The 13,560-nt window shown below is 33.6% G+C and overlaps 1 protein-coding gene across 1 annotated transcript; it reads right to left on the bottom strand.

Moving 5' to 3' along the window:
• Window positions 1–4,716: 4,716 nt before the first annotated feature.
• LOC127813775 (protein IQ-DOMAIN 22-like) lies at window positions 4,717–8,770 on the bottom strand. The gene is made up of 4 exons (XM_052354919.1): window positions 8,266–8,770; window positions 6,137–6,337; window positions 5,870–5,947; window positions 4,717–5,778 (listed from the first exon to the last, which is right to left on the bottom strand). Exons 1-4 carry the CDS (start codon window positions 8,641–8,643, stop codon window positions 5,056–5,058), a joined length of 1,380 nt encoding a protein of 459 aa, XP_052210879.1. The 5' UTR covers window positions 8,644–8,770; the 3' UTR covers window positions 4,717–5,055.
• Window positions 8,771–13,560: the final 4,790 nt, after the last annotated feature.

Genomic DNA, 13,560 nt, shown 5'->3' with positions numbered 1-13,560 from the left:
AAAAAAGGCACAAAATCAAATGAATGAAGCACAAGAGGATCAATTGATTAGAAAAATGCAAAAGAAACAAGAAGATAAAAACATGTTTCATAACTTGGTCTTGCAGAGAGATGCCTATAACAGACTAGACCAATTTATCGAATTTAGAGATGTCAATGTGTCATTGAGCTAATAGTGAGATGCAACAATGAATGTACACAAGCGGAATTATACAAATGAAATAAACAAATAATACCCATAATCCCAACATTAAAAGAAGAAAGAAAAAAGAAGACAGAAGAGAAGGGGAATGGGGATGATGGAGAAGAACAGAAAGAATGGGAGAGAAAACTGCTGAGATTCTTCAGATTAGTTGTTACATTTCCATCTTGAGGTTGGCACACAACTGAGGTAATGGCACCACCTACAATGTTCATTTCCGTTCTTCCCTTCAAACAGCATCACCAGTCCCACTGCAAATCTGCAGAAGAACGGATAGGATTTAGAACTGTGCAAAAACAAGGGTTACCCAATGCTTTAAAACAAGGCAACACAACATTGCAACAATCCAAGGGCCTTTTACAACATCAACAACAGTGAATAAGCAGAATGGAGAAGACATTAATAAAGGTAAAGGATGTATGGATAAAAATCTGGGGAAAGCGAAGGTTCAGCTTTCATTATTAGAAGCAAGGAAAAGTGATTTTCTTATTTATTTATTTGGTATGGGACTGGCCTTATTCTGTATGCTTCATGAGAAACCAATCCTTTCAACTACCATCATCCATCCCTTGTACAGAACGACTCTATGCACTGAAGTTCTAAAACCCGAATGAAATTTTTGCTTACTGAGAGCAAAAACTTTAATCCAGAGGACAGTAAATAGGATTTTGTTCAATAATGCTGACCCGAGAATCAGCAAAACAACAGCAACCACCCAGAATGCATATTGGTGGATGGTATACTTGGATTTCGCCCAAGCATCAGCTCGAAGGTGGCGAAGATCCATCTCTTAACAACCAAGTTAAAGAGAGCATTTCCTACTTCAAGAATCCCATGTTATGTTATATTCAATCAATGGGAACTTCAAAGAATTGCTTTCTTGACAGGAACACAGACACCTCTTACAGTTACGGGACAAAACGGATTTGTATTCAAGCAAAGGGCTGAGACCCAGAATCAAAAGAACAAAGAAGAAAAGAGCAGTCCAATTCTATCAGTAGATATCCCAACCTGCAACTGCCAAAAGGAAGGAATTATAAGGAATATTCCCTAATGGTTGAACTCGGCCATTGCGACAATTCCTTGATGAAAAAGAATGTGGAAAGTAATGGGTACGTATATGGAGGCAAACAATCCTTCTTAATCCAGTAACCAACGCCGAACGAATGGTTTTCACTGTTTCTTTCATCTCCCCCCCCCCCCGCCCCCAACCCATTCTTGCCCCATAGAGGGGATGCTGAACTCAACCCGATCTGATAACACTAAGACGCATCGAATTTCTTTGTATTCAAAGAATTGATAGAGTAATTCAAGAACTGTTTGAAAAGATCACAAGAAGAATTCATAGAGTAATTTCTTTGTATCACAAGAAGAAGAGTCGCTGAGGAAGATTCTTCTTTGATATAGTGCTCAAATATATAAACTTTTTAGATCGCTATCTTGACCATTATATATACATATATATATATTATCATGGGACAGAAACAAAGAAGATAAAAGATCGAAAATGTGATAATGTTAAGACCCATTAAATTTCTTTGTATTCAAAGAATCGATAGAATCATTTAAGAACTATTCGAATAGTTAGAAAACACAGTACTCAAATGGAAGTCTTTCATTTCACGATCTTAACCATTATATGTTATTAAGGGAACAAGAAGAAACAAAGAAGATGAAGATCGAAAATATAAGAACACTATAAGATCTATCGAATTTCTTCGTATTCAAAGAATCGATGGAATAATATGAAAACTACTTGAAGAGTTAAAGAACATGGAAAGAATTATAGAAGAGAATTCTTTGTATGTTGTGGCGAGACAAAATATAAAAGCACAAGAGTTGGGATCCCCTCTATATAAATACTCAAATGGGGGTAGTCTTGAAATTTTGAATAATAATAATCTATTGAAATAACTTCCACAGATAACTCAATCCCTGGTTAGATATATCTTAATTATAAGTCTATCCACTTAGCAAGTCCCTACCCTTAAATATTATTCTTTAAAACCATTTCAATTTATTCAAGAATAAATTTAAATTCAATTTTAAAATAATTTAAATTCACCCACAAAGTTAGTCCATAAAAACTTGCAGCTAGTGAAACGCAAACGGTCCGTTTGATTATTAAACTGATTAAAACTCATTGATTAATTAAACTGAATTGACCGATTAACTCAAAAAATGAATTAATCGATAATCGAAAAAATTGAACTCAAATCAAATTGAATCAATTAAATTAAAGAAACACAACAAAATTCGAAGAAAACCGAAATAACTAATAGAAAACATGCAAAACTGAAGAAAATGACGTAACATCATTTTAAAATTCGTCCAGTTCAATTAATTTGGTTCTTCCAATAAAAAAACTTAATTGAAAACCAAAAATTGAACTTTTCGAGAAAAATTTATTGAACTGAACCGATGTAAGAAAAAATTCAAATCAAACCAATAAATTCAATCAGTTTCGATTTAATTACTTCGCGTAAACCTAATTTTATTCTCCCCTACCGGGACCCTTGTTTGAGGCTCTTTTGGTTATTTTTTATTATTTTTAATTGACAAAATTACATCAATAAAGTAGTAATTTAAAAGTTGAGCGTTGTTTGAAAAATAATTAAAATTTTAAAAATAATTTTATTAGTTGATCATGAATGCATGTATCGTGTTTTTTAATATTTTATCAACTAACAAAATTATTTTGGAATTAAGAATAATGCATTTTATCTAAAAATAAGGTATATTTTATTAAAGTTTAATTGTAGCCATTATTAAGTTTAATCATATTAATTGTGTTTAGTGTTGAAAACAAAGTATATTAAATGGCCTTAATAAGTGGCTTTGGGACATCCGTTACCAAAACTCATTAATTTATGATAAAGTTATTGTGTTTTATAATTGATGTATTAAATATCAAGTCTACTTAAAAACAAAGCCCATATTTAAGAAGAGGAAAATGTATATATGTCAAACCTAAGAGACTATCGACAATCTTGGAAAGAAGGCTAAGGAGAAAGGTTTTAGGAGACTCGAAGGTCTCTCAAAAACCTCCATTTCTTGTAAGAAAATCTTGAACAAAACGTGAATATGATAAACTCCGATATTTAGAATATTTTTTAAGAATTTTGTAAACAAAATTATTATTTATAAAAGTCATAATTCTTATTGATTTCAAAATACCAAAAATGATTGTCATGAACTTTCACGCTCCTCTATAAATAGATAAACCCTCATTTCAAACAATATATGTCTCTAAACCAATTTCAATACTACCTGCAAGTCTTCTACAAATAAGTATCTAATTTAATAATCAGAGTGTTTGTATCGAAATTGTCATATGCTTTCTAATTATCTTTTTTTTTTTATACGAATTCTAAGTAGTTTGACAACAATATTTCCAGTAACTAAATTTATTGTTGTGTTCGAACGATAATAATAATATTTTTTATTTACTAATAAAATTATTTTAAAACTAAAAATAAAATACAATAATCATACTTTATTTAAAAATAATATTTATTTATTATAACTTAATAATTACCATATCCTTTAAAAATTAACGAGCATTACCCAAATAATATTGTATACAACAACCCAAGTCACAATGGAGGGTCCGGAAAGGGGTGGAAAGCACGTGAAGAACGAAAATCTTATTGGGACACTTAATTATAATATTTTTATAATGATATTTGTTTATTAATATATTATATTAATATCATAGAAAATATTAGAATTGAAGCATTTTGGCGTGGGGAATAGTAGTAGTAAATGAATTTGGTTGGTTGGGTTGACCCGATGGCATCGTGGATTGACCGCCAACCCAACCGACATTTCCAGTCCCACTGATGTGCTCTAGTTTCAGGGTCAATGCATGTGAGCCTGTCGTCTCCATGTTTTCACGTTTTAAGTCGGGATGAATTCATAATTAATTTAAAATAAATAGATATAATTATTTTTAATTATTTTTTAAAAAAAATATTTTTAACCACTTAAATAAATTAATTACACTTTAGGCCATCGTAGATATGAAAGTATACCCATCCCCATTTATTATTTATTATTACAATAATCAAAATAAATATATTTTATTTTTAAATAATTTAAAACTGATAGCTTCTTGCCTTAAACATTATTAATATGATACAAAATATTAATCAATGCATGTATATTTTGGTAACCATAATATAAGTGTTATAAACTCTTGACCTTGTGGCTAAATTATGGTGATCTTTTTTCAAATTTTTTATTATAGATCTCAACGAAGATATCAAAAAAAAATAGAAATACATGAAAATTTAAAATTCATATAACCGACCTCACATAATGAGATAAAGACTGGATATATTGTTGTTTATAAAAAATAAATGACTCCAAAATATATTATCCAAAAGTGCAATCAACCAACTAAAATTTGGAATGGCACACTTTAAAAATGTCGGGAGTAGAGGTTTTACTCAAATGTATTCTTTGGAGATATAATCAAAATAACCAAAAAAATAAATAAATGATCACAAAAAAAATAGAATAAAAATACAAGACAAAAGTATAGGTTTAACCTAACACAATAATTATTTAGGGAGCTAAGGGTACAACGAGCTCTTAAGGCTGCTGCATTATGTCCACAAGTAGTCAATATATATATATATATATATGATAACACAAGTTGTTACAAGATGATGATCTCTTCCGACATTAGTTATAGTTAGATTCAGAATAAGTGGTGGAACATTGAACGGAACCACTAGACCCCAAGTGTTAAAAACAAAATACGTTAGTTAGTAGGAAGGATTGATTGATTGATTAGTTTGCCAAACAAGAAGAACAAACCCAGCCGAAAGGGATGATGGTCTTCTACTTCTAGTATCTGTTTCCGTAGCCTCCTTCGTTCACCGGCATGCCGAGCCTGTCCAGGCGGCCCGAGCCGGGATAAGCCTTGTTGGCGAAGTTGGTATACCCATAAAAGGAGTACCTTTTGGTGGAAACGGACCTCTCAATTTGATTTTGTTGTGGCCTCTGTTTTGGGGCACTGAGGGACCTCGTCTTGGCCCTTGAAGATTCGGTGCAGGCCATGTAATTGGGGTGGTCCGAGTACCCGCTTAAGAAGCTTCTTGAGCCGTCACTCCTGGTGGGCGTAAAAGGGCTTCGCCTAGAAACACCGCCCTTGGATGAAGACGAGTAGTACTGCGGGCTATTGTTGGCTGTGCAGAAGGGGCTTTCGTCGCCGTCCTGACCAAAATTCAACGGGTTTACAGAGTGAACTTCGCAGGAAGATGTACTTGGGACCGTTTGATGGGCTGTGGAATCTTTAGAAGTAGTGAAGCTATGACTGTATTGGTCTGAAGCCAACGCATGGTGGTGGCACGATTGGAAGAGAGTTCTCCGTTTGGGTGTGGCGTGGATTCTTCCGTTATCCACTTCAAGGATCTTGTCGCTCTTTTCATCATCGGTCTGGCCAGCTTTCGTGGAAGGCCCTCTTTGGTCCAACGATCCTTCTTCCGCTCTGCGGTCCAGCCAGTTTCTACCATTATGCACCTTGTCTTGATCAATGATCACCCGACCAATAGATTTTGAGCCATTTCTCTGCATTCGTAGGCAAATACATATAGGATTCCATTACTTTAACCGTATGGCATGTAGCATAACTTAAAACCAGAAAGAATATATTGGGTACCTTGAGCATTGGTGACTGATCGTTCTTGGTGCTCTTTGACCGTATTGCATGTTCAAATTTCTCTGGGGTTGCAGGACCCTGAGTTCAAAGATAAATTTTCTCATCATTTCAACAATCTGAAGAAGTAAATGTTTTTGTACGAACTCATAGCCATGAAAAGGGATATTGTGTAATGAGTGGTTGGGCCCTGTTGTATATCTCTTGAAGCACGTACAGTTTCAAAATTTTTAAGCGTGCAATTGGAGGGAAGGATGAGAACTTGCTTACGGGATGGTGGAATTGAGCCAACTTGGCACTTGAATGAGGAGATTCAGAAATATGGGCTCGCCCTACACGGGCTCGTGTTTGGGCTCGAAGCAAGGCCTGCATCCGTCTTAGGGTATCTGCAGTATGCTTCCTCACAATGTGACCTCTAACAAGTGCCTGTAGCTTCACCAGTCCTTTCAATGCTCGCAGAGCTCTCCTTGCCTTCAAATAGCCACAAAATAGTGTCATTAAGCAAACCATTAGAAAAAACTCCGCCTAATGGATCTTGCAATTCTACGAGTACTAGTTCAACATGAATGTAAGCTTAATAGATATATGAAGATAAAAAGGTTTGTGCTAAACTATGTATAAAAAATGATTTTATGACTAATTAGTAGTAATATTAGTTTACTGAACAAAGCTTTACATTAAATATATGCAAAAAGAGTTTCAAGTTTTTAATTAGCCATACTTGTGTAATTGGATATTACCAAGCGCAGATATATAACGCAGGGCAAAGTAATTAATAAGAGAAACAAGAGCTAAAAATATCATATGACACCGAGACCTGCAAGGCAATCAAGTATCGGTCTACCACCCACTGGATCACTGTTACAACTTTAAATTAGTAGTAAATGACTCTTCCCTAACTAGGGCGCCAAAAGGCTTCAACCTTCAACAATATTAAAAATTCAAAGGTCAGAGGCGCGTTGAAAGATTCATCCATCTTCCTGGCCTAGCTCAAAAGTAAAAGCCTGACATTTAAGAAGACTGGGACATCTCATCTGCTTGCCTTGTGAAAAGGGAAAAGTTATGCAGCAGCCTCTGACTCAATCTCTACACTACCTGCAATGTTTGGTCACTGGGAATGCCTACCGAACCAACCTTTTTTTTATCCAGAAACAAGTACAATTTTTCCCAAAGAGAACAGATTCAGCACCCCTTAACACCGAACATTTTGCTTGCATCAGGGGCACGGACACTACAGAATAGTGTTATGTTAAAGATCAACAAAGTGGATAGCTTAACAAACTTGTGGGTAAACTCCCCCGTGGAATTCCGGGTTCTATAGTTTACCTTTTTATATACAACTTTTGTTCTATTATGGAATTTACTAAATTTTTTTTTTTATAGAAAACATTTAAGATGAGCTTTTCTTTGTGATAAAAGTTATATTTAAATATCATTACCCAAACCCCTTTTCAAGGATTTGGACAAATCACGTAATCTTTAGAAGCCCCATTGATCGCAAGGCGGGTATAACCCCAAACACTGGAGGACCCAGAGTTTTTAGCTTCAGAGATGGGCCAATGCAAATTCTGCCATGATAGACCCATGGCCTGTCCACCCCTAATCAGCTAGCTATTGACATTTCCAAAGCCTCTTACTATGGTAACTTAAAACCCCAAAAGTATATCATCATATGGTTTTGAACAAATTTTATGCAGACCACCTGTACTTCAACTAGTCTGTCTCTCTAAATTGTCGTCCTGCAAACACCATTTCCTTCAGAGGTATTACAAGTTACAACAGCCCCAGCTATAGATTTGATGTTGCTTTCAAGTTTTTATGCTCTCCAACTTATATCGCAAGGATTTTACTACAATAATTATAAACGGGAATCTTAAATAAGCAGGATCTTGGCACAGAGAGGAATGATTAATGTGGAAAAATTATGAGACCAGAATATAGCAAATTACTGATTCAAACCTCAAAAAGAGTCTGAGATGAACCCATCAAAGAACTAGGACTGGAACTAACCAAAAGTATACAGGATGATTTCAGCAGAATGTTCGATGCATATAAACCTCTGGGTTGCTAAGTTTGTTCAAAGCAAAACCAACAAGCATATGCTCAAGCACTGGTCACATGGAACTTGATGCCTATAAACTGCAATTTCTTTATGTTTTCTTCTGCTTGGAACCATTATTAGCTTGTGGCTTTAGCCCTAAACTAGGAAAAGACGACAAGACGAGACAACTCATGTGAAAGAGACCGTATAGAGGGCCATAGCCCCCACCGGCACAACTGGAAAACGACGTCGTACAAAGACGCCGGGATTTTCATCGGTGATCAAGCTCGTAATTAGGGCAAAATTCATTGGCATCATTAACGGAACAATAGAACCAGAATCGGGAGAGAATACAAACCAAATAGCCGCGAAAGTGCGCCTGAATCCTAACCGCAGCCCACTCCCCGCTTGCGCCGCCGACATAAGCGGCGGAGGTAGCAGCTGTGCACCGCCCGCTGCTGGTCATCCGCACCACGGCCGCAGCCGCTTGAGCGGCCGCCACAGCGGCCTCAGCGACCGCAGCAGTGGCCGCGGCCACCGCGATCGCGTGCTTGTTCGGGTCGCCGGCGCCAACGTCGGCGTACGCCGGGGCCGGAGGCGGTACAATCCTGGAGTCTGCTTCTTTGTGTGACTTGAAGCTCCAGCGCCTCTTCGGAGGTTTCGACCCGGACGGCGGCGCCGAGTCGTCCTTCTTCAGGCCGAGGAGGCCTCGGAACCACCGGACCGCTCGGCCCATGGATCAGTTCCAGTAACTGGAGGAGAAACTGGCGAAGGATTCTGGCTCTGGGTCTGGGCCGAGCATTTGCAGAGAGGATGAGGGGAAGCGAGAGTGCGAGAGACGAAGATGACGATCACAGAGATAAATAGTTGTATATATATACACGCACGCACACAGTTGAATGGCAAACCCGGGAAAATACATATTTTATTAAATACTGACGGGCTTAATGTAAAAAATGAAAATAGTGTAGGAAATTCCAACTTTGCCCTCTTGTGAGCTGTAAAATGGCCTCAATTAGAGTCGGAATTGACCATAGTTTCTGAGATTTTTTTTATTTTTATTGGTAATTAATTTGTATTACTATATGTAACAAAATATAATATACTTAATACCTTAATTTTAGATTATTTAATTATAATCTTAAATTATACATTATATTTATAATAAAAAATCAATTTAGGTGCCTTCATACACCAATACAATATTATCCTCTTGAATTTTAAATATGATATATTAAATATTTAATATTTATAATTTATACTATTTAAATTAATTTAAAATAATACATGAGTTACACACAATATGAGTATGAAATAAGAAAAATTGACCAAATCAATCATTCTTCTTGTTTTCTCCCTTTGCCTTCAACCATTATCTTTGATCTTGTCTCTTGTTTCTTAACGACTCAAACAGAAAGATCGAGTCTTCTGTTAATTGTTGCTTTTTCAACTAATCCCAATAATTACAAACAAGATGAATTAAAATAAAGAAAAATATAAGAAATGGAGAATATAAGAAGAATCGACCAAATCAATACAAGTTTGACAAAAAATATAATAACTAAATATTTAAAAAATAAGATAAGAAAGTAAATGAATTGGAAGACAAGAACTTAAATGTACAACCCCTTGAACATTCCTAATTAATGAGGGCAGCCACCCACTTTGATTATCACATTAACTTTCCAGTTGATTGGCAAAATTGGAAAATCCTTGACTGGTAACACCACCATTACGTTTGCTTATATTTTTAATAGATTAATATAATTATTTTTTAAAATTAAGCATATATTAAAATATAAAAATCATATTTTCATATATAATTATAATACATATATCTATAAATAGTATGAGGTTGGGTTAGAGCGAGCGAGATAAGGAGATTAGGTTAAAATATTAATACCATTTCTATCTCGATTTTGATTATTTTTAATTGAAAAATATTCGAATTTAACTCTAATATCGATCAAAACACTTATTAATTCTCGCCTCAACCCCAACTATTTTTAGTTAAGAAATATTCGGACCGTTTTGACAATCCTAAAAACTAGGGGAATGATTGAATTGGACGAAATAAAGTAAAGATAAATCATTAATTATGATGGAAAATAAAGTAAATATAAAAATAATATGTTAACATTCTAATTTAATATTTTTTATAATACTTATATATTTATATATTATAATACACATCGCATTAATATAAATAATAATAACCAAAGTAGTCAAATTGCTCAAACTAAATAAATTGAATCTGTATCAAAATAAAATCAAATTAACTGAATACATTTTTAAATTGAAAAATTAAATAAAAATCAAAAAATAAACTGATTAAAAAAATAAAAACGATATCATTTTTGATAATTCGTCCAATTTAGTTATTTTAATTTTTTTAAATATAAATATCATATAAAACTAAAATAATCAAAATTATCAAAGTTAAAAATAAAACTAAATTAACCTATAATTTGAATCGAATTAAACAAACAATTTTAATCGATTTGATTCAACTATATTGATTTAATCAAAATGTTATTCACTCTTAATTAAAATTAAAAATATTTAAATAGTACTTTGGTAAAATCTATATATAGTTATGGACAAAAATAGGTAAATAAATGAATAAATATAATTTCCAAAGGGAGGTTTAGGGGGGAGGGACAACCGATGAAAAGGGTGGGGGGAAAGGAAAGAACCGGCCATGTGATCCGTCTTGGAATCTCTCAGAGATCTTCTTCCCTCCCACTTCATGTATCGAACGAATATCGATCATATAAAATGCATATTTCATTTGTCCAGTCTGAAGACATGACCCCACCAGCTGTAACTTTTGGAATTTACGGCTCTGGTTAAAGGTGAAAACTCAATTGTCTCATGTCACGGACGCAAATATTTGTACACGTCAGCATTTTCCTTTTTTTTATTTAAAAAAAAGCATAAATACTGCCATATTAACTTTAAAAATTATATTATTTGACTTTATGTTAAATATTGGGCAAACTTATACTGTTGTGCATGTACCTTTATGTTTTTTGTTTTTTAGTATCGTTGCTTGAATATTTTATTATTTTAATTATATTTTTTAATTAATTTAATTATTATATTTTAATATTTTTTATATAATAATTTATTTTTTTTATTATTTTAATTATATTCTTGTATTTATATTTTTGAGTTAATTTAACTCGTATATTTTGAAGTGAACAAAATATGATATATAATTTGTTATCTTTATTTATTTATTTTTTTACACATAAAAATACATAAGTTAAATTGAATAAAAAATATAAATTTATGGGTGTAATTGAAATAATTAAAAATTTGAATTATCACATAAAAAAGAAGTAAAAAATTAATTTAAAAATTAAATTCAATGATATAATTAAAATAATAAAAAATTTTAAATGATTATAAAAAAAATGTGAATGTTAAGGGATTGAAATATTATATTATATTCAACTTACGATAGCGAGATATTTGATTGCCTTGAAACTAACCCCCATTGAACCCTCTCATGAACTAATTCAGCTTTGCATTTCTTACACATGTGAAACAAACATGACTGCCCTGGAACTCAACCAAAATAATGTCACTTTCATACTTTTAAGTCAATATGAAATTCTAGAGATGACTTATAGATGGATCGATGAGAAGAATGTAGAATGTTATTACTTTTAACTTATTTTTTGAGATTTTTATGTACCTCTCGAGTTGAGATTCGTGATAAAGATTACAACGAGAATTAGTCAATCTCGTCCATATCACATAAAATTAGTTATTTTTTCTTGATTTCATGAGTAATTTAGATTGAAATTAGTGAGGGAGAATGAAATTTAGAGGTTGTTCTCTTCGTATTTCACTTTTTAGTTTTGAGTTTTGAATTTATTTTTAATTTTGTGTTTTAAATACTTATTTTGAGATTGTTAAAAATGTATTTTTTTTTGCCTATAACATTTTTTACGTTTTGAAAATTTTGAGCATATTTATTTGTGATGAAAATAAATAAAATAATTTTTTATTATTTAAAAAAAACTCAAAACAATTTAAAAATAACAAAAAAAATAAAAAAAGAAACTTATTGTCTTTAATTCATGAAAATCAAGACATATGACATCTAGAACTTGTCCTTTATTAATTCCCTTTGAGTGAGAGTTTATTAAGTAGGTGCTTTAAGATTTTTTTTTGAAATGCTAATATCTTTGATTATGTGAGAAAGATAAATTATAGACGTAAAATTTTATCTCATTACGTTAGAGGTGTCAAAGGGGCCGGGTGGCCCGCGCCCGGGACGGGCCTGGCTTTGGCTCAGCCCGTTACTGTTCAAACGGGCCGGGACGAGCCCAGCCCCTATAGGGGGCCGGGCCGGGCCAAAGAAATTGGGCCCACGGCCCGGCCCAGCCCATGGCCCTGTTGGGCCGGGCCCATGAGGCCCTTATGGGCCAGTTAGGCCCTTACTATTTTTTTTTTAATTTTGTTATTCTTTAGTAATTATTGATATTGGATACTAAAAAAATTTAATTTCGCAATATATATAAATAATAACTATTAATTTATTTAAAATTTTTAAGTTAATTTTTTTATATATTTAAATTATAAATAAACATGCTCCTTTTTATATGTACATTATTTTTCATATCAATTCACGAGAAAATTTATAAGGCATATAAAATTTTGAAATATAAAATGATGAAATAATATTTAAAACTTAAGATAGAAAATATTTTAAGAAGAAAAAAATTGATTTTTATATATGTATTATTTTGATATTTATATATGTATATGTTACATGTATTATTTTTAAAAAAAATATTTAAAAAAAAGGAAAAAAGGGCCTGGCCCATCAGGCTTAGCCCTATGGGCTAAGGGCCCGGCCCGGCCCCTTTGTAAGGGGGCCGTGGGCCGGGCCGGGCCCTATCAATGGCAAAAGGGCCTAGACCCAGCCTGACCCTTTTAAAAGTCCGTGGGCCAGGCTGGGCCGACCCTTTTGACATCTCTATATTACGTAAGAGAAGATTTGAACTTGTGTTTTATTGAATTAACACCGACATAACACTCATCTTTACCAACTCACCTATATTTAGGAACAAAGTATTTTAATTTTTTTTTTAAATAATTATTCTTACACGATTCTCAGTGCCCTCGACTTAAAAATCTCTTTTGATGGCTATTCTCTATTCATAATTGGGCCTTTTTTTTTTTTTTTTTCCCAGTTGCTTTATCTTCAATGTTTCGGAAAGTAATATATATCCGGTCGTAATCTGAATAATTTTCAACGTAACAGTAACAACAGGAGGTCATTGGAGAGGACGAGGAGTAAGTAAACTAATGGTACCGACAGTCAACAACCCTTTACAAGCAGTCAAACATGGCATTAGTTTAAGTCCACGCATGTTCAACGGCGGCAGGTACGTACGGGTCGTCTCGTCAACAAAACACGCTTTGCCTCCCCCTGCCCGCTTCCTTCACGTTCCACGCCTATCGCCATTCCTTCCCTCCTCCATTCACACATGGATTCACGGAATCATTTGCAATCTTAACTTGTATTTTAAATTAATATTGTGATATTAATAGCACTTAAAAGTAGATTACCGCATGCATTGCCTATAGTGGCAGAGGTGGCGCTGTCACAAAAAGGAGTGGGCTGGCTTGCTTG

Source organism: Diospyros lotus, chromosome 11, assembly GCF_014633365.1.
Source record: "Diospyros lotus cultivar Yz01 chromosome 11, ASM1463336v1, whole genome shotgun sequence".
Lineage (NCBI taxonomy): Eukaryota > Viridiplantae > Streptophyta > Magnoliopsida > Ericales > Ebenaceae > Diospyros > Diospyros lotus.
The sequence above is the reverse complement of the archived record's forward strand: the minus strand, read 5'-3'. Positions and strand labels throughout refer to the sequence as shown.

What these genes read in the sequence shown, in the direction of transcription:
- LOC127813775 (XM_052354919.1), bottom strand. Translation starts at nt 8,643, where the DNA reads ATGGGCCGAGCGGTCCGGTGGTTCCGAGGCCTCCTCGGCCTGAAGAAG. An exon ending in CGCACTTTCGCGGCTATTTG is followed by an intron (nt 6,338 to 8,265) that starts GTTTGTATTCTC and finishes GGCTATTTGAAG; the next exon opens with GCAAGGAGAGCTCTGCGAGC. An exon ending in TGGCTCAATTCCACCATCCC is followed by an intron (nt 5,948 to 6,136) that starts GTAAGCAAGTTC and finishes CTTTGAACTCAG; the next exon opens with GGTCCTGCAACCCCAGAGAA.